The sequence below is a fragment of the Amblyomma mixtum genome, chromosome 3 (assembly GCF_055824585.1).
Source record: "Amblyomma mixtum isolate Tamu chromosome 3, ASM5582458v1, whole genome shotgun sequence".
In the NCBI taxonomy this organism is placed as follows: Eukaryota; Metazoa; Arthropoda; class Arachnida; order Ixodida; family Ixodidae; genus Amblyomma; species Amblyomma mixtum.
This window is the reverse complement of record NC_143014.1, coordinates 82,508,105-82,529,550: the sequence shown is the minus strand read 5'-3', so window position 1 is coordinate 82,529,550 and position 21,446 is coordinate 82,508,105. Positions and strand designations below refer to the sequence as shown.

The following is a 21,446-nucleotide window of genomic DNA, read 5'->3' as shown; positions in this document are numbered from 1 at the left end:
TAGCACTCTGGTATTTTGGGCAACAAAAAGGCAGATGAAGCAGCCTGCAATTGTCGCTAGCACCATAATTCCAGGCAGGTTTTCTTTACAAAATCTGACACACCACTATAATGGCAAAAATATACGCCTACGAACGAAGGAATCTGCTCTGGAGCTCGCCATCTCATTATCATGCATTTCTTGATTCCGTAGACTCCCACCTAAAATACGGACTTCCGCATAGACTTGCAGGGAGCGGCGCCGCATGGAGAGAGGGGTCAACCCCGCCACAGAGGGAAGAAAAAGATTGGTTTTTGAGGGTAGGAAATGGCGCAGCAACTGTCTCACACATATCGGTGGACACCCGAACCGCGCCGTAAGGAAGGGATCTCTTTTCAGTCCCTGCCCTCCTTGAAAGTGAATCCACCGGGTTGCTCTCCCGTGTGCTCTTCTTTTTAGCAACCTCTGCCTCCCGATTCTTGGCCTGTCCCCCAGTGTGGGTATGGGCCATCTTTTGAAAGGTTAGCCGCAACAACAGGGCTCCGGAATAATTTCCACCACCTAGGGATCTTTAACGTGCACTGACATCGCACAGCACACGGGCGCCTTTGGAGTTTCCAAGGGATTTTCCCCTTTCATCTACTACCTGCTTTGTCACACTAGCAGGGTCATGAGAATCGGCCGACGCCATTGGCTGGAAGGCGGTCCTTTGATGAGGAAAGAAGTTTTCCGCCACCGACTCCGTTTGAAAGCCGCGTTCACAAGTAGCTATCGGTACCGCTTAAGACGTGCAGTTCACGCTATGGCAACAGGCTGGGTTGAAACAGTGCAGCACGTTTTGTTGGATGCTCAGTTTATAAGACAAGCAGACATGCTACGTGTACAAAATAGAGACTGTAACGTGACTGCCATTAATAATGAAATGTTTTTAGGCCTTCAGCCCTTTGCAGCAGCGCCATGCACAGAACTTGTCTGTGCATCTGAAGGGCACTCAACTTGTTGAGAAACTTCAAAACCTCTATGTGTCCCCCTTGGTATGTATTCACGCCAATTCTAGGACTGCATATTATGTTTTAAGTAATTTTTCAAACTTTTTTTCTGCACCCTTTTTTTATAACCTTTCTCTCCCAAAGCCCCTCCCCTGTGCAGAGTAGCATGTCAACGGTTTTTATATGCTGGCTAAAATCTCAGCTTTTAATTAAAGAGTTCTCTGGCTCATTCCCTCTTTCTCTGTAGTTGATGGAGATAATTGTGTAAGTGGCACTGAATACAAGACAAGCATTGATCAGTAGATGTGCATATATAAATTATCACGTCCTTTCTGTCGGTTTTCAGGAAGATTTGCGCTGCGATGGTCGCAGCTGTTTAGAGTACCGATTTCTGGAGCTCGAGACTGGTATCGTGTCCAACTGCAGTGGTTCATCACATGTGCGGCTGGTAAGTGTTGGAGTTGTTCATTCCTACAGTGCATTGAAGCTATAGGAAAGAAGACAACGTGAGTATACATACCCACAACGTGGGTATACGTGGGTATACTACCCTGTCATGGCTTATGCATTGCTTAAAGGGACCGTGACATCGTTGTTTGACATATTGAAGTCTTGTGTTTCAGTAATGTGGCAGCTCATTATTCTGCCTTGAGCGTAATTATATTCTATATTATGCCTATTATTCTAGTTTGAGCGTCATGGCTGCATTCTTTAGTCTAAAACCTGCTACTGAAAGTAGCCACGAAACTCTTCCCATCGATAGCAACCACCATGCTTCTCGTGACGTCACAAACCAATGTATGCCACCATGTTTTCTGTCTCTGGCAATCTGCTGATACACACTATGAATGCCGAACACTTTCATCGGAAATACGACCTTAGGTACAGTCATGTGATTTATATGTGTGAACACAGGACTGTGTGTCGCTCTTTACAGACAATGCAGTCTGGCGTGCCCTATGAGTGACGTCACGTGTGGAACTCAGGCGGCTACAGCTGTTTGGCAAGCGTGGGCACTCCCCACCGTCTTGTCATTTGTTTTCTCATTTTGCTTTGTAATCTGCAGCCCTCACTGGATACAGCTCTTGATGATAACGGCCAAAAAAGACTCACTCACAAGAGCACTGCGTGCTGCACATGCCCAGTGACAACAATTTTGTAGTGGTGCCGAACTGTCAAACTTCCATGTCGATTTTTTGATAACGATGTAGAAGCTGGTGAAAAAGCTGGTGTTCCTTGACTTCTTCTTTTCTCGCTCCTGTCAATTACTAAATATGAGTGTCTGAGGTCCCGGCTGTTCTAAAGGAAAACATGCTGCCTTCGAGCTTGAAAGTGGCATCAGATTATCGCTTTCAACTTGCCAGGCAAAGTGATGAGGCAGACCTTAAGTGGCTGTGCCTTTGTTATCAGCCATTGGTGTGTGTGGCTGACAGCGTACGCAGCGCACACATGTAGGCACTAGCTGGGAGTGAATCTGATAGTCTAACTGCGAGCTGCGTAAATCCCACATGTATGATCACTTGCTGCACACGCTAGGCTGTGCTGTCTGTACAGCTCAACATGTGTTCCCGTGTTCAAGGTCGTAGATCTCAAGACTGTAGAAGCCATCGCAACTGCTAGTGACTGCTCGGCAGGGTCATCAAAATATTTCATAGGTTGTCATGCAGCGAAGGTTTCATACCTGTTCTGCATTCATCTTTGACACTGGGATGTACGACGACAATGACAGCAACATGGTTGACATGCAGTGACAGCTACATCATTACCAACTCATTTGGGATATTCTGGGTAACAATCTCTTGGCCAGAAAGAATGCATGCGATATTATGCCACTTGGCTAGCCTATACGTGTTTCGTTAGCTGCCAGCAACATTGGATCAATGCAAATGCTGTTGAAGCAGAGCATAATATGTGAAACGCTGCTGATGCAGTTCTGCTAAAACATACTGCAGCATCTTTATGACATTTTAGACAAGTCCTGCTGTATGGTATTCATCATACAGATGAGACTTGCGAAAGGAGACGTGCGAAAGACTTGCGAAGATGAGACTTGCTTGTGTCCCGTCTGCCGCATTTGAGTAAAGCTACATATTTATGTTTCAGGAGAGCCTACTAACTCGGTTACTGCTAGTAAACAAGACTCGAACTACTAAAAGCTGCTGGTGCTTTGTAATTAGCTTGTCTGAGAAATGCATGTTATTTTTAAAACTCACATCCTGGTCACACCGCTCCTTAAAGCAAGGGTGTCTCTTTCACCAGAGCAACAATTTGAAAGGAAATGTAATGGAGCTAAATGGTGCAGATCAAAGGTGGAACGCTTATTGAACTTTTGGCACTACTTGTCATGCGGAGGGTGTTTAAGTGGAAATTTCAAAATTAAAGTAGTGTCATGTTCATTTGTTGAGCCTAGAAATTTATTTCATTACATGAGCCCAATAGCCACAGATTTTGCTTGTCATCCTGGCCACAACAGGCTCTATTGCAACTGCATTTTTTTAGCTGTAAAGTCTGAGTGAAAAGTAACCATCTGTTTAAAAAGAAACTAGAAAAGCCTTTTGATGATTGTAAAATGTTCTTGAACTTTACAAAATCATACTTGGTTTGGTTTGGTTTATGAAGGTTTAACGTCCCAAAGCGACTCAGGCTGTGCGGGATGCCGTAGTGAAGGGCTGCAGAAATTTTGACCACCTGGGGTTCTTTAATGTGCAATAGCATCGCACAGTACACGGGCCTCTAGAATTTCGCCTCCATCGAAATTCGACCGCCGCGGCCAGGATCGAACCCGCGTCTTTCGGATCAGCAGCCGAGCACCGTAACCACTGAGCTACTGCGGTGGGTAAAATTATATTTAATGTAATTTTCTTTTAATTTTTTAAATTTTAATTTGATTTATTTTTTAGCTAGCTAGTGCTGTGATCACAGCATCTTAAAAAAGGTGCTCTCTGTGGCTTCAAAAACCTCAGTCAATTGCTTTCACCTCCAGTGGTTGTTTTTTTAAATGCACAACATTTGGGGCATATAGCTGTGTGTTGTGTGTCTTTGAATCTTTGAACAAGTGGATCTGATTCTCAGTGACCCATGAGGTGTTTGTGTGATGTGGCTATCATATCATACTTACAGGAGCTTACAAGAAAGCTCCCTCCGCTGTGGTGGCTCAGTGGTTGTGGCCGTGAAAGACTCGGGTTCGATCCCGGCCGCAGCGGTTGCATTTCGATGGAGGTGAAGTTTCAGAGGCCCGTGTACTGTGTGATCATTACTGTGCTACTGTGTGATCAGTGCACGTTAAAGAACCCCAGGTGGTCGAAATTTCCGGAGCCCTCCACTACGGCATCCCTCATAGTCTGAGTCGCTTTGGGACGTTAAACCCCCATAAACCGAACCAAACAAGAAAGCTTCCTTATCTATGCTACGATATCTTTAAAGGGGCCCTGAAACACCTGGGGAGGAGAGTACATAAACCTGCTCAATCACTGCGTTGTTTTGTCATCACCTCAGTCAAATAATACACTTCTACATGCAGCAGGGAACCCACAGTCACGTGCGAAAGTTGGTGAGCAAGCCCTTTCCAGTGAGTTTTTGAAACTCTCGCTCTCCTCCATGTCGGTCTGCGTATGTCAGTTAAGAGATAGATGTCTTTTGGTTTGATTATTTCAGATGTCACGGAGCTAGCAATCTCCTATGGGTCAGGAAGGTGATTCCTGCGCGCGTCGGCAGCCGTCGGTGGGGATGGCAGAGGAGCACTGACCTTTCGTCATGAAAAAAGTGACGAGAGGAGAGGGAAAGGCATGAAAATGTTTAAATTCAAATTTTCACTTCAGATCACTCAGCAGCAAAAGGAACAAAAAATTCTTTAGGATATTTGTGAAGTGGCATTCTTTAACATCCCAGGCATACCGCAACTTTATTGAGAGTCCCTTTCAGAGCCCCTTTAAGGTGCATAAAAGAAATTGATGAACATGGGGTGGGAAGGAAGTCTTAGTCTCCCAGCCAGTGTTTCAGTAAGAGAACTTGTCTTCGTCTGGTGTTTTCTGTACCAAATGCACTGCACTAAGGGACTTATGGTAGTGAGTTTGAATCACATGGTGCACAGGTGTTTTTATTTACATTGGTTCTTACTTCGTTCGTTTCATCTTTTACTGGAAGCCATTCCCGGTAGCAAAACCCTAACAATTCAACCAGTGGGCGTATTTTGTTGATGGAAGTGTGAGCTTGTTTTATTTATTTATTGAAGTGCACTCAATACGCTGTGAGCAGGTAGGGGTTTTCTTATTTAATTTTTTTTTTGTGGTTGACTATGAAGATATGCTTGCATGTACTGGTGCAGACAGAAGTAAATGGAGCACGCTATAGCTTTTATCCTTATTTGCACGTACGTTGCATAATGGAAATTTGGAGGTGTGGCATGAACAAGTTCAGCGCATCAATCGTTATATATTTGGTTTTTGCTGTACCACTTAATGCTGCGGAGCCTGTACAGTTGAATGCACAGTAGATGTATTTTCCTTACAGCATTTAAAGGCTACCAGTGGGCTTGCAAACGACTCATACGTGCCACTGTGTGCGCTGCGTGGCTCAACACATCACATGGTCATGGTGTGCTCATTGAAAGCTTTGTTTCATTTTTATTTTGGTTGCACTGCAGCTCGAATTTCATGTGAGAACACGCCACGAAACTGGGTAGAGTCGATGTTGCATTAGCCTTGCGATGATGCAGTACATGATAATGATGAATATTTATGGTGCGAGGGGGCATCTGTGGCCAAAGACCACCATGGCGCAAGGTTTTTTTCTTCTGCACTAGGTGGGGTCGAAGACCCATTTCCCAAGCATTTCACCTTAAAGAAGCCGAGTACTAGGCATGGGAAAGCTTGTACCCATTGTAACACCCGGCAGCACTGGGGATCGAACCCCGCACTTCCCACTTGCGAGGCAGATGCTCAAACGACTAGGCTACCGCTGCGGTTGATGCAGTACAATCAGCGATATTGCAGCATGAATAAATTAGTAGAATTAGTGATACCAACAGAGTGACTGCAATTAAGCAAGCGAGCTTGGGGATAAAGTTGTGGTAGCAGACGATTTTGTTATGATCCTTTGCGTCGACTTCGGAAGCACTCCCTTTGGTTGTGATGTCAGCGATCACGATCTAGAGTTGCCAGACCAAGATTTTCACAAAAGAAATGAGTAAATTGAGTTTCTGAAAAGTAAGCCACACCAAGCAGTTTCCTATTTTGAGAAAGTGTAGTTTGGCCTAGGGAATAAACTGAAATAGGCAGTTTATGTTCGATAATCGAACGTCGTGGCTCCAATAAGTGAAAGAGATGTCATGTGTTGCTTTATAAAGTGTTCCTCTTAACTGAGCAAGTTACATCGTTAACAATTCTTTTTGCAGGCAAATACTGACATCCTGGTTGGCATTAAGGCTGAACTTGATGCACCTGATCCCACTGCACCTGGGCAAGGCCGCATTGAATTCTTTGTCGATTGGTAAGTTGAAAAGTGGGCTTGGTTTCCTTTCCTGTAGTCTGTAAATGTTCCAAAAAACAGGTGGCACTATACCTCTACAAACATGATAGCTTATATCCTTGTATTTGTGGGCTCATCTTACTCTCCACTCCTGATTGAATGATCTGTCCATCAAGAAAAGAAATTTAATGCTCTGTTCTAAACAGTTTAAGGGCGGTATAAGAATGTGACATTATGTGGTGTCTGAATTTAATACAATGACTCTTGATGTTTTCAGTCAGTGGGAGCCTTTTTAATAGACTTGGTGTCGATGGGACTAAAACGTCTCTTCAAAGAAATCGGAGGTTCAAATCATGCGAACTTGAATTAACAAGAGTCCGTTGTGTCAGAGTAATTATGTGCTCATTTGGCTGCTGTTTATTACTGGGAGCTTGTGTGCTGCTTACATGCTTAACGGGACTGACCACTGAATTTGAAGCACTAAATTTTTTTCGCTGCAATAGAAAACTTGCTCTCTCAGGTGCTAGATTTCGCAGTGGTTTTGTTAGAGATGCTGTAGAAGATTTTTACCAAAATTTTTTCGATCGGTGCATGTGCCCATTTTACAGCAAATACCTGTTTTAGGGAGCTCACCCTCACTGGAAGTTCAGTCCCGTCACAGGTGCGCTCGCGCTGCCATTCCACGTGTATTTTGCATGGAAGTTTTTGAAGCTTTTTTTTTTTTTGTACTCTCATGAAGGCAAAGTCTTTCCCCTTGACTTTTCATTGCGGTTACCTCATAGAAAACTTAAGATTGTGGTCTCTACAAGAAATCGGAGAGAAATTTTCACGGTCTTGTGTAAAACTAATGAAATAGCATGCATGAAGAAGCATACATCATAGCCAGTGTTTTGAGCATAGCTGGAAAATTAAAAAGTACTGGTGAAGCAAATACAGGAGTATTGAGCTGAAGGCTGGTTTATTGTTCCACGACACTTGTGCATGCGGCCATTGTGTACTTTTTAAGAAACTTTCTCTTATATCTTTGGCGATGTAATGTGAACGAGCATAATTTCATGACTAATTGTATAATTAAATGATAGCCAAAATAATATTTGTGTGATAAGAGAACTAGCAGAGAAAAGGTGTTGTGTATTTGGCTACTAATGAGGTTGTGGCTGGTAAAGTTCTGCTGTAGGGGAAAAAAAAAAAAAATCAAACGTGGCTGTGGCATTTGCTTTTGTGATGCTACTACTTGAAGTGGCCAGGTATGAAAGAAATAGTGAGCACCAATATAAGGGAAAGGAGACTATTGAATTTCAGGAAGTTCTTTGACCTGCAAAGATTCTTCCTGGATATGCTCTTGGTATACTGAAGACATTGGCCTCATGAAGCATTGGCTGTAGACATTAGGTGTGTTGACATGATTGAGACGCAGGTGTGTTAGTAAGGAGGTGTATTGTTCTTGAATCAGGTATGGAAGAGAAATGTTGCTGAGAGTGATGTCAATGGCATCTTGCATCGCCTGAAAACACAACCCCATCTCTCTGGGTCTGTATCGGTAGTGGATGATGGAGGGTTTATGGCCATAGGTACTGGTGATGTCATGTGATGGAGCCTCATCATACTTCATTGAATGCTATGTGCTTCTTTAGCAAATGGTACCATCTGTATGGGATACAGCAGACTTGAAACCACATGTGTGTCTGTCGCATCCCTGAAAAGATGACTATTGATAGCTTCTGCCTGGTGCCCCTGCATATTAAAGATCAGAAAAGTCGCAGCTTGTGCATTGATTTTTGTGTTGTTTGAGCAGGTTCATTTTCTATTTATTTTTGCAGGAAGCTAGTTCTTCATTTTCTTTCCTTTCTTTTTTTTTGTGAGGACATGCAGCAGCTCATTGTGACTCCACACAACCTGGAATGTTTGCCTGTCTTGGTGGTCACAGTAAGACAAAAGTGTATGTGAGGGTGAATGAGCCACCTGTCATAGTGCCGAGGTTTGGAAGCAGATAATCATCCATCATTTGTTCTTTCCTTGAGTTATGGCAGACATTCTTTGCTCTGTGTCTTATACTGCATAAGTAGTGTAATAAGCTTGTGCATCATTGAGGCACGGTTTAACCCTTTGTTGATTATTGATTTCAGTACTGCTAATGCGGACCCAGAATTTGAGGGGAGGGGCGGAGAGGCGGTTGCCACCAAGATCAGATTGGCCCTGGCTGAAACTTTTGGCTCTCCAAGATGCCTTGACCTGAAGTCTTTGGCAGTTATTCCTGGTCAGCAAGTATGGGTCCTCTATGTGGATGTGTTGGTACGTGACTGTTGTTTAGACTTCTTAAATAAATAAGTGGTGTGTGCAGATAGGGAAGTTGTCGTTTTTGCTAAATATTAAAGCCAGATATGCTGCTAAAGACATTAAAAATCCAAACCAAATCCCACTTGTGCTTTGTCTCAACATGGCCAATCTTTTTTTTCTAAATGTGCAGCATTAAGTGAGAGTTTGATTAGTCAATCATCCTGATTGACTGGTGACACACCCCTGGCATCTGGCCACCTGTGCTCTGCAGCTGCTTTCTTTTTCTGTGCCATCTGTTTTCAGATGTTAAGAAGAAGTGCAGTAGCTTCATTCCACCTCACCTTTATGTGCAGTGGGGTGGAAGCACTGAGAATGAGGCGACAGTAAATTTCCATACTTGTGTTTGGCATGCATGTGTATGATAACAGCCCTCTTGTGGTAGCTGTAGCCTTGTGGTCAATTTCTACTCAACTATGTGCAAGTTGTGAGACAGAGTTTAGCTACACTACATTTCTTTTGAGGTCCGTATATTGTATCACATTTTCATTTCATTCGTTTGCTTGTTCTTTAGTGTATTGCAGATTTATTATGCTTGCTCTTGCATGTCCCCTTCACAAATAGCATTTTAAATCCGCTTGAGCATAATGTAGTACATGCTTAGTTGCTCTGTGTCAATAAATTGTGTCCAAGGCCACAATATTTCCAATTTAAAAGCACTCCTTGGCAATAATTTTCTGTCGTGCCTTGATGTATAATTATGAACATAGGTCCTGTTTTTCGAAAAGTTTTTTTTGCCATGCCACAGCTCTTGTGATGTTCAGTGCTGCCTCTGAAATTGTCCAAGCTTTTACTTAAAAGCAATTATCTCTCTCTTGGAAGAATCCATAGGGCTAAAGTCTGTTTCAGACCAAATTAAGTTTTTCTTATCATGTTAATATAATTCTACCGTGTGAATTAAAATGTGTTTCTTATAATTTTCATGCTTTTTTGAAGTAGCTGTGTCTAACCATGAAATTTAGTCTAAAGACTTTTTGTTGCTGCTGCAGCTGTTAGCTGTTGAACAGCAATGTTTACAGAAGACAGCATTATGTACATGCAAATTATTGCTTATCACTAATGTGTGTTTAGCATTGACATGAAGGCGCTAAGTTGGTATTCTTGTGGTATACACTTAATCAGTTCACTGAACTTGGAGCCATGTACAGGTATCTTCACTATGCAAGGGGACAAAAGATGAGTATTCAGCCAGTGAATACTCCATAAGTATGAGTGACAGGCACACCTTTTGCTGTTTTCTAAGGATGTTTCCTCTGAACATGTACTGTACACAAAACGATAGAATTGGTTTTTGTGCGCAAATGGAGTCTTCCTTTACGTATTGGAGCTACCTGTACATCTAATTTTCACTTTCATTTTAAAGTCTAGGTGGGGTGAACTGGATTAATAATTTATATTTAACAACTAGAAAAAAAGGTGTAGGACCAGAAAAGAGAAGTTGACAGGATGACACTGAAACTTTTTTCTGGTCTTTCACGTCGGGCTAGTTTTAAACCTGAGCCATGTACCGACTTGCACTGTTCACTGTAAATAAAGGTTCGGCTTTTATTTTTCTGAACATTCGGCACTTTTTAATGTTTATTTCAGAACGCAGTTTTCGGTTTTTCTTTCTTTTTTTTTTGGGGGGGGGGGAGGGGTAAATAATACAGTCGAGTCCATTTATAATGGCCAAAGATGTAACGAATGCTTGGTTATTACGAATGAGGGTGGTGCTACCATCAAAATATGTTTGGGACAATGGCAACACATCTCAGATTATAGGAGACGAGGAGGCGCCATAAACTTGCCCCCGAGTCAAAAAACTCGCACTTCCAGCAAGCGCGGAGTACAAAGAGCGTCTTTCATTCCCCGTAACACCACCCTAAAAACAACATGGCTATGCAAAAAAAAAAAGCAATAAATAAGGCGGCATTGAAACTAGATAACCATTGGCCAAGCATGCGGCAATGGCCTGCATGTCAATCATGGCATCCTTACTGGTTGGGCAAAGCATCTAAGTAGAAGGAGAAGCATGGTGGGCACAAGACAGAGGCAATGTCAAAAGCAAAGCTAAACTGAACACGGTCGAGGCTCAACCAGTGGGAGTTATTTGAAAAATTGAAATGCCTTGCTAGCACTGCTTACCATGTGATATGCATTGCCTGCCCAGTCGGCTGTCTGCCTTTTCTGCTGTTACTGCGTGCAGACAGTGCACAGACAGCACACAGACAGCAAACAATGCAGCTGATAGGTTCTGTGCCTATGTGGACTATGCTTCCTTCATAGCTGCATGGGCCCAGGAATGACAAACGACACTGTTGAAAGCAAACGGGATCAGTCACGGGGATTTCTCTTAATGTGTCATAGATGCACAGCTAGTTGGATGTCTCATGAGTTGACTTTGTTTATGCAGACGCCGACATCGCGGAGACGTGCTCTAATGACGCTGTTCTATATGAAGTATGGGCAGTTGCCAACTGTCACGAATCTGGTTAAGGTGACCGAACTCCCACTAGCTACCGTGAATGCTTCATACGCAATTAGTTACAACGTGTTCCTAAAGCACATTGTTAGCAGCAAAGGTCTCCGTGAGGATAACATGGAAAGAACTTGGAAAGTGCTGCAGTAGGGTCAGCTTTGAAGAAGTAGATGCACAGAACTCACTTTTTTTGAGAAATAAATGTCACTCTTGTCGGACTTGGTTTTCTTGGATGCATCATGGGACATCCATTTATTACGAACTTTGGATACAACGAACACTGTCCAGGTGACTGTCAGGTTCATTATAAGTGGTCTTGACTGTATTTCCTACAGATGAAGTCGAGGATTTGACGGAAACCCGTATGGCCAGGGATGGACATGAAGGTGAAGGGGAACACCAACCAGAGAAGAACAGTTCTTGACATTTTGGTTCCTGCATGGGAGCCTTGTTCACAACGATGAATTGTTCACAATGATAAATTAGATTAAGGGTTCCTTTTTTTTTTTAGCTGATAAAAAGTTGTATTGTTGTGCAGCCAAAAGCCACTTGGAATTTTGTTGTCTTTTTTGTCCTACTGATCATTCAATTTTTCAGTAATTAGTGCATAAATTGCCAATAATTACTTGTAAAGCACTTATAGCTGTTTGTAGAAAGAAAATGCTATTGCCAGCAAAAGAGTAACAGAAATTATATGTTGGAACCGTAAGACAGAAGCGCAAGTGGAAGTTTATTTCTAAAAGGGGGGTTGCTGTGTTATCACTGAGTTTCTGCACCATGTTGAACAACAAGGCAAGGCATCACATGGTCTGCAGGCTGACAACAGAGATGTAATTGCCACTTAACTGCCGCGGTAGCCAGAACATGACACTTGTTTGTGATGCTTGTGCATGTTTTCCGGCACTCTTTTATGCTGTGGAGCAGCCTGCTTAACCAAGTAGCTGTCCTAAGGAAGTGATGACAGTGAACAGCACTACACGAGCAGACGATGTTTGGCAACAAGGTGTATCCTCGCAGTGTGCAAAGGCTTGTAAGGTAGCGGAACAGTACCTGAAAGTGTACAACTGCATTACTTAGTACAACAGTTTCACCATGGCCCTGGTTTCCGCACTTTATTAATATTCACCTATGCGTGAGTGTAGCTCTTATTCAATAGCCAGCTAGCTGTGGCATGTCAAGGGTAATTACTTTTTTCAGTTAAAACCGAATTTTAAAAATTGAATTGGCCATATTTTTATCTTTTTCTCTTCTTTTTTTCCACCTTAAACCAGCAAGTCCAACACTTGACTATAGTGAATCCGGGAAAATGTAAGGAAGAGAATGCTATGTCACATGTGGACATAGTTTTGAGGTACTACTTTGTTTTATATGTTTAAGAAGTGTCTTTTGGCCGGCTAGTTGGCGCATTTTGTTCATTTTTAAACTGTGTGAAGCCACGAGGTCAAAGTAAGGAGGTGTGTGTCCTTACTCTGTCCTCATTTTTTCTCACGGTTTGAAAAATTACATGTTCAATATAGATTTCTTGATTTTGCAGATTCTAGAATGCGGAGGAAGCTTGCTTGATGCGGTATCTGTGGGAGTCAAGGCAGCTTTGTTTGACTTGAAGTAAGTGTCAAAACATTGAATAACTGTTTAGATTTTTTGTTGCAAAACATCTTTATTTCTTGTTTACTTTTGAATTACAGCTACGGTTACTTGATTCATTGCATATGTGCTTTTTGGCCACTGCCATGGCTGTAACAAAAAAAGAAAATGCAGGTTTGTTGTCCCTGTTGTATACTGTGTGTGTGCTCTGCGGGCAGTTCAGATTTTACAAGTTTCAGAATTTTGTTAAGAACCTGCCAAGATATAAAAAAAAAACTCCCACTCTTGCCCAAGATCAATTGCATTTCCTGGTAGGTCTTCATGTATCTATTTTGCGATTCAGCACTGACTTCAAGATCTGACTTATACTTCTTTTAATTTATTTTGTTATATGAAGTGGTTACATGAACAGATCAGCACATTTGAAGCACTTTAAAGCACTCATGATTGTAAAGAAGCTAGCTAAACAGGGCCACACACTTACAGCAGCCATACTAGAGGGAAATAGAACATGGAGGTGTCTATTTTGAAAACGATTTTCTGCATTCATTTTGGATGTTTGGTTTGATTGGTTTCTACACGTGGTTTTCCAGTTGACAGTACATTTTATTGCGTCCACATTTGTGGACATTTCAACTTTGAATGTGCAAGATTTGATAGTGTTGAGGTTGTGTCCATGAATATGGATGCAGTGCTTGAAGGGGCTATATGTGTTCCTCAACAACAATCATTTGAAAAAGTAAATATTAACTAGCAACACACAGAAAAAATTGTGCAGTACAAAAATTCTGCAGTACAAAAATTCGCTGTAGGTAATATCAAAACTTTGAAAGATATGCAAATATCAAGAAAGAAAAATGCCTCACATGTATACGGTGCAAAAAAATGGTTTAAATTTTAGCAACTAAGAGCTAGACAAAAAAAATTTAGTTATAGCTTAAAGGGTGTTTGAGCCGTGAAAATAAATCTTCACTGCTGAAGCATTGTGTGCTAGTGGGCTGAACAGTTTCTTGATGTTGTGAAGTACACACGTGCAATATGCCCAGAGGAGTAGGGGAACATCAGGGCATTATCCTGGGAAGAACAAGACTAGAAAGCTCCAGTAGAGGTGTACATAGTGGAAGCTCGATGATGCCCATGTAAATGAGCGAACCAATTAATCTCATCTGCACAGGTGTGATTACTTTTTGTGACCTATTGGCTTCAGCATAAGATTGCTTGCTCAGGATGTGTGCTCAGGCATACTTATTCATTTTGATTAAAATCCTATTGCTACAGTAAAAGCTCGTTAATTCGACCTCGTTAATTCGGAAATCCGAATCATTCGATCTGCTGGCTCAGTCCTGGCCAGTGCCCATGTAAGTCTATGGTGCTGCACGCTCGCTATTTCAGTTGCTCCCAGTAGTCCTTGCAAAAACACATGACTTTTGGCACATTTTTTTCATGCAGCTCAGACAGCGAGGGCATCTAAGCTTCTTCCATGGGAAGGGCCCTCGCTCTCTGAGTTGCGTGATAAAAATTGTGCCGGAAGTCGCATGCTTTCGCAAGGACTTCTGGGAGTATTTGGCAGATGGCGCAGCCAATAGTAACATTGAGCGCAGTGGCATCGTCTGCTTCTTTGTCTGCTATGCATGCGCAAGCGTGTTGAGACAGTGGCCAACTAGCGACAGGGAGCCCTCACGACCGGCTTCAAAAATTTGACATAACAGCCTCTCCTAAATTCTTTCCTTTCTCCGTGGCTTCCATCCACATGGTCCTGTCCTTCCAGCTGTGCGCTGAAACCATGAATGGCCAAAACTACGTGTTCTCATATGCCATTTGCCATTTGTGCGGTGAAGCCTCCTCACACACACACCTGTGCCGCTTGGAGGGGAAGTGACACAGAAGTGGAGCTCCACTGTGTTATATAGTGAAGGATGCTGGGGAGGTCCTTACGATTTTGGAGCAGTTCTGCTTCAACGTTCCCAACAATATGCATGCAATAAACTATTGATGGAAATGTAAAAGGTGGTCATTGCTGTGCTGTTGTCATCTCAAAAGTCAGCAACCATTGTCCAGTCTTTCACCAAATAAATTTACAGTGATGCAATCAGTTCTTAAAAGTTTTCTTCATGCTAATTCGATTATTCTGCCTTTTGGATAATTCAAACATTTTTTCCAGTCCCTTGTAGTTCGAATTAACGAGCTTTTGTATTGTGAAGAACAGCTGGAAAACCTAGATTACTCTTGTGAGCCATTTAGCTTAACTGCATTCTAGGATGCAGGAAGTTTTCTCAGAGGAAACATTTTTTTTTGGCACTGTTTGCTGAGCTGGCAGCAGTGAATCTTGGTCATATAATGTAGATACTTTGTAAATAACTGCTTTGACATTACCGACAACCCTGGCGCATTTCACTGTGCACAAAAAAATCACCAAACAGGGATCAGGCAGAAAACAACTTCTTGGTTGGTAGCAGTTGATGTTCTGGGCTTGTGTTGGGGGCCTTGATCATCTGAACTAAAATCCAGTGATTATTTGATGTCATCCTTGGGCTCGCTGCTACTCTAGTAGCATCCAAATAATTAGCTGAAGACTGAACAGCTTGTGAGAGGGCTCAACTATTATTAAGTCATTAACTGTGTTCATTGATGTGTTGAACTACCCTGTTAACAAAAATTGTGCATTGCTTCTTCAGATCCACGCCACAATTTGCTGCCCCACGGCAATGGAACTAACTTGTTCAAAAACAAAGGTTCTTGGCTTAGACTATGTAATAGATAGCATGACAAGTTTGAAAGCATGTTGTATACTTTGAAATAGTGTGCAGTGCTAATGGGTCACCTGTAGCCTGTGCTTAATGGGCATGGTGAAGAAAAGAGTTAAGCAACTTTATTTTTTGCAGCGTATTAGAATGTAGCTAAAGGAACTCTTTTCAAAGCTGTAAGGAAAGCAGGTTAGTTATTGCATAGCATGAAAAAAAAATTTTCGATTGTCAAAGGTATTACTGAATTTCAGTGCTACTGTAAAGAAAAAAATATACACATGTTGCCGCACAAGATTTTTATGGTCAACAGATTACACTTGCTCAGAATTAACCACTTGGTTCTCTGAAGCTTTCTCCGACTGCATGTTACTATTTTACCATGTTATGCCGTGGATGCAGAGCTATTACAAGTGTCTTCAGTGTATCTGTTTTATTTTCACCACAGGCCATCCTTTTATGGGGCCTGATAGAAGCTCGTGCTCTGATTGTGAACATAGAGAGAGCAATGCAGAGTCAGAAGAACTATGAAAGAACACACACAAGTGCATGCTGCTCCATACTGGCCATGCACCTGTAGTTGTTTTGAATTAATTGGAGGCATGCCCTGTCCTCCTTGTGTGAAGTGTTTTTTCATCAGGCATACAAAAATGTGTCGTGTCCGGTCGCTGTGTTGAATGCAGCGAAAGACGCACACGGTACTTTTAGACTTCGTTTATTTAAAGCTGAAGAGGGTGCGACCAGCGTCGACCGAGGCAGGAGCCGAACTGGCCGCCCGAAGAAAGGGGGGAGCGGAGAAGCGTCCACGGGAGGGAGTGGCTTCCCAGAACAGGAGGAGGGTGCGGGGGCGCACCGTGGGGGGACATCCGGCGACAGCGTGCGACGAGGGGCAAGCGGTCGTTAGGAGGAGGATTGAGTGGTCGTTAGGAGGAGGATGCGAACTGTCGTTAGGAGGGGAATGCGAGTGGTCGTTAGGAGGGGGCGCACACACACAAAAGCAATAAGGGGACACAACACTTCCTTCCCCCTTAGAAAGTTGCCTGGTATCGTGCAGGGGGTCGGCGCTCACGCGTGGAGGCGCGCTGGCTTTGTGCGCTCGGGGGAGAAACACTTGTAGGCTGGCTGTTGTTCGCTGTGTCTCCTAGGTCTGTCCTGGGCGAAGTCTCTTCTTCCGGGAAGAGGTGCCAGGCTATGTGGGAAAATGGTGCACGTGTTCTCTCCGCTGGCGGACAGCTCTCAGACGGCGTCGTAAATCTACGCAGCTGGTTGAGATGTCGGCGTGCTACTGTGCCATGTATGTTGACGAGCCAAGAGCGCAGGCCTATGCGTCTGACAATTGTAGCTTCCTCCCAGCGTGGCTTTTTCAGAAACTGTCGGGCGAGGACGCGCTGCCCCTCATTAAGCGTGCCGCAGCGCGGAATTGCTTTTTCTTCCCGGAACGTCTCTGCCTTTGGCTCGGGGAGGATGGCTGTGAGCTGGGTTCGCATTTCACGCTCGAACATCATTTTCGAGGGGGTCTCGCCTGTTGTGCTCTGAACCGTCGCGTGCTGCTTGAAGAGAAAGCGCGCAAGGCGGCGCTGCAGCGAGCCTGTCTGATCTCTTTCAAGGGCGCGTTTTAGCTCGGCTACGTAGCGCTCGGCTTGTCCGTTTGTCGCTGGGTGGTAGGGGGCCGATGTAACTGATGAGATCCCGTTGTCGCGATAAAACTTGAGGATCTCCGCAGACACAAACGGTGTTCCGTTGTCCGACACTACCTTGCGCGGCAGGCCGAACGTTGCAAATAGTGATCGGAGGTTGTCAATGACTGCTGCCGAAGTCGTCTGTCCCATTTGCCTTATCTCAAGCCACTTTGTGTAGGCATCTACGACCACAAGGAAAGTGCAGCCCTCAATTGGTCCTGCAAAATCAATGTGCAGTGTGTGCCATGGTGTGTCTGGCTTTTCCCATTCTGGGACAGGAGCTTTCGGCGGGGCGCTCCGGCTGCTCTGGCAAGGCTTGCATTCTCGCACCACTGTTTCGATGTCGTTGTCAATGCCAGGCCACCACATGTAGCTTCTGGCACACTTTTTCATTGCAACGATGCCCCGATGTCCGGCGTGGATGAGAGACATAGCTTGTGCGCGTAGTTCTCTCGGCATCACAACTCGGGACCCAAATATGATGCAGCCGCGATGGGTGCTCAACTCTGTAGCTCGCCTGCGGTAAGCGTCGAAGTTGTCCCCTTTGAGTTTATGCACGTTGCCTTGTTGAACAGCTGTGTAAACTAGCCGGAGAGCTGCGCACTTCTGCGTAGATGCTGCAACTGTGCCTGCTGTAAGCGGAGGTTCTGGCAGTGCTTCGAACATCAGAACGTCTCCTGGTGGAAATGGTTCGTCAACAGTTGCGTCTAGTGGCAGACGGCTTAGCGCATCGGCGTTTTGATGTTTACCGCATATCATCACGCCTAGTGGAGAAAACCAGTTTCTCCCTAGAAGGCTTGATCCTGTGCCCTTCACAACAAGCAGAGGTAGCGTATGGGTCTGGCCGTTGTAGTTAACCTGCACGTTGGCAGAGCCCAATAGTGGCAGATTCTGTCCTGACCACGTTCGCAGGTGCGTGTCGTCTTGTTGCAGGGCGGGTGCGTCAGATGGCCATGAAGTTCGGAACGTGTCCTCACTGATCAGAGTACAGGCTGCGCCGGAGTCCACCTCGAACTTAATCAGCTGGTGATGTACGCTTACTTCTGTAAAAATCTTCGGTCGCGTGCCGAGATTCATGGTGTTCAGGTCGTACAACACAGATGGTGTTGCTGATGTTGTTCCATGGAGATCAGATAGCGGCGTATTCTCTGAGGCGTTGACGCTGTGATTAGGCTGGGAAGGTGACTTTATCTTGGCAAGTCTCCGTTTCGTAATGCATGCTCTTTCGATATGCCCTCGCTTGTGGCAAAAATTACACGTTGTGGGGTTTAAAATGGGGGGATAAATGCGTATTCCCCGTTTAAGCGCGGCTGACACAGTTCAAAACCGCGCTGACCCCACCCCGTGGTCGCGTACGCTACTGAGCGCACGCCGACCACGGCGGGCCGTGCTCTACGGGAACAAAAGGACGACACACTGGCTGACACAAACAAGGCATTTATTGCTATAACAACAATAACGCCAGCTAGCAACAAAATACACTGAGGAATCTAGGATGTCCGACTCACCAGCACGGCTACGAGCGAACGTCCGCCCACGGTAGGGCAAAGGGATAAACTCCGAGGTCGAGCGGAACGGGCTCGGCGGGAGTAAGTTCCGGCCGAGGGGCGCCCGTCGACGAAGAGCGAAGCTGCGAGCGAAACGTCCGTTCGCTTCCCGTTGCCGAGGGAGAAGAGACCCCGTAGCTCCCCGCGAGCGCGCAGCAAAACGCCATCCGTGGCGCTGGTGTCGCTGCGACGCGAGCGCCCTCCCCTGTTAGTGGAAAGTCACCGAACCGAGAGGAGTGCTTTGCGGAGGAGCTAACCACAGTGGGGTGCAGTGCGGGAAAGTGAACGCAGGGGACGAAGGCGTCCCCACATCCCCCCAACCTTAAATAGACCCACGCGCCTGCAAGTTACATGCTATGGAGGAGTCTCCTGGTCTTCATGCACTTGAGGCAGGTCGTGCAGCGGAGGTCACGCCGACAGGGTGCACACAGTCTTCCGCGGTATTCCGAAGGCGGCGTGAAGGTCTCCGCTGGGACGACTCGCATGGCCCGCGGGCTAAGTGCCCGCAGGCCCGCGAAGAGGAGGGCCGGTTGACCACTGCAGGCCAAGATTCCGCAGTAGTCGCCAGGGCAACAGCAGCCAGACGTGGCTGCTGTCTGGTCTCGCCACGGCTGCCCCGGATGGATGCGGCGAACAGGATACAGGCCGCTCCGTCGCAGCAGGCGGCAGCGAGACGATGTGCACAGGACAGCAAGCCACAGTGGCTCCGCTGGATCTGAAAGATTGCCAAAACACACTCCGCATGCCTTTAACGTAGGTCACGGGAGGGGAAACGGCGTACACAAAGGCCTGGTGGCTCAATGCTCAACTCGCTAGCAAAACGTGTCGGGCGGCTGTGCAACGCAAAGTTCGAGTGAACAAAGCCCTTTCTTGAGTTGAACGAGAATGCTCGGTTCATGCGAGGTTAAAAAAAAAACAGGCGGCCAGCAAAGTGCGCCCCCTCTCAACACCACGGTCCGGTGGTCGTGTCACTTTTGACATGGCGCAGGCAGCTATGAATAGCCTTAGGCCTCACTGCCACAGTGAAGGTCGACGACCCCAACAAAAGAAAGACCCGAAACGGGTTTCGTGCGCGCAGCCGCGAGGAGACATCAGCGTTGTGGTGTGGTCCTCCCCGCTCACTGCACGAAGCAGCTGCTGAGTGATCGGCGCCCACCGTATCGGACGGTGTCGGAACGCCCGGTGCCGAGCTGCAATACCAGCGAGCTCGTAACAGCACCCGTGGCCCCAGGCCACCCGGCTCCCAGAGCCGCGACTCCCAGAGTCGAAAAAGAGACAGCGAGAAAATATATACAGAAAAACTCGGACCACCCACGCGGCTTCCGTACTCACTCGCTTCGGGCTCGGCAACTCCGCGGGCGCTAGGCCTCGCGCTCCCTCGATGCGGACCAAGTGGTTCTTGAAGATACTCCAGGAAGAAAACTTCACAAAAAAAACATGCTGAGCATGTCGAAAAGTTCAAACATGCTGCAGCGCAATACACCTCGCACTCAAGAAAGCATGCCGCAGGTCCTAGCGATCAAAATTCACTCTAGGCCTACCACTTGTCAAGTCCGGACAAAGAGCGTTCCTCGAACCGCACTGACAGTCGTCCAATGTTCCAAGAGCAGGCCCCACGTTGGGCGCCAGATGTGGGGTTTAAAATGGGGGGATAAATGCGTATTCCCCGTTTAAGCGCGGCTGACACAGTTCAAAACCGCGCTGACCCCACCCCGTGGTCGCGTACGCTACTGAGCGCACGCCGACCACGGCGGGCCGTGCTCTACGGGAACAAAAGGACGACACACTGGCTGACACAAACAAGGCATTTATTGCTATAACAACAATAACGCCAGCTAGCAACAAAATACACTGAGGAATCTAGGATGTCCGACTCACCAGCACGGCTACGAGCGAACGTCCGCCCACGGTAGGGCAAAGGGATAAACTCCGAGGTCGAGCGGAACGGGCTCGGCGGGAGTAAGTTCCGGCCGAGGGGCGCCCGTCGACGAAGAGCGAAGCTGCGAGCGAAACGTCCGTTCGCTTCCCGTTGCCGAGGGAGAAGAGACCCCGTAGCTCCCCGCGAGCGCGCAGCAAAACGCCATCCGTGGCGCTGGTGTCGCTGCGACGCGAGCGCCCTCCCCTGTTAGTGGAAAGTCACCGAACCGAGAGGAGTGCTTTGCGGAGGAGCTAACCACAGTGGGGTGCAGTGCGGGAAAGTGAACGCAGGGGACGAAGGCGTCCCCACAACGTGGCTGACTGGAATCGACATCCCTGGGGGTTGTGTTGGTCGTCACACCGCCAGCAGCGTTGTGCCTTTTTGACCGATTTTACAACAACAGAAGGCTTGCGCACCTGGTTGCTTGTCTGGTGTACCGGCTCGGTGTTCCGGCGAATCCCTCTCTGCTGGTGACCGGCGCTCTCCGCTCGAACGGCGATGTCGTAAGCTTTGCTGAATGTGAGGTCCTTCTCAGCGAACAGGCGCTGCTGCAGTGACTCGTCACTCAGTCCGCACACAAATCTGTCGCGTAACATCACGTCCAAGGGAAGCATGGTGGTGTTAGCAGAAGAAGCTGCGTCTCCCTCCTGCCCGGTAGCTGTTGTCGACAGCGTTCCAAAATTGCAGTCGGCAGCGAGCTTCTTGAGCGCGGCTACGTAGGCGCTCACAGTTTCTCCTCCCAGTTGATCTC

The 21,446-nt window shown here is 46.0% G+C and overlaps 1 protein-coding gene across 6 annotated transcripts in view; it reads left to right on the top strand.

Annotated features, from left to right (window-relative positions):
- Positions 1-21,446, top strand: part of LOC149350801 (exosome complex component RRP42-like) — a 36,090-nt gene that overhangs the window by 1,337 nt on the left and 13,307 nt on the right. For 4 of the 6 annotated variants that reach the window (XM_089579942.1, XM_089579938.1, XM_089579941.1 and 1 more), the window contains exons 2-6: positions 1,315-1,416; positions 5,478-5,561; positions 6,361-6,455; positions 8,561-8,726; positions 12,761-12,831. In XM_089579942.1, the coding sequence (XP_089436068.1) occupies positions 5,553-5,561; positions 6,361-6,455; positions 8,561-8,726; positions 12,761-12,831 (341 nt within the window). In that variant the 5' untranslated portion in view covers positions 1,315-1,416; positions 5,478-5,552. Of the gene's footprint in view, positions 1-1,314; positions 1,417-4,488; positions 4,537-5,477; positions 5,562-6,360; positions 6,456-8,560; positions 8,727-12,760; positions 12,832-21,446 lie in introns of all 6 variants that reach the window. The other 2 variants (XM_089579939.1, XM_089579940.1) reach the window with 2 other exon arrangements.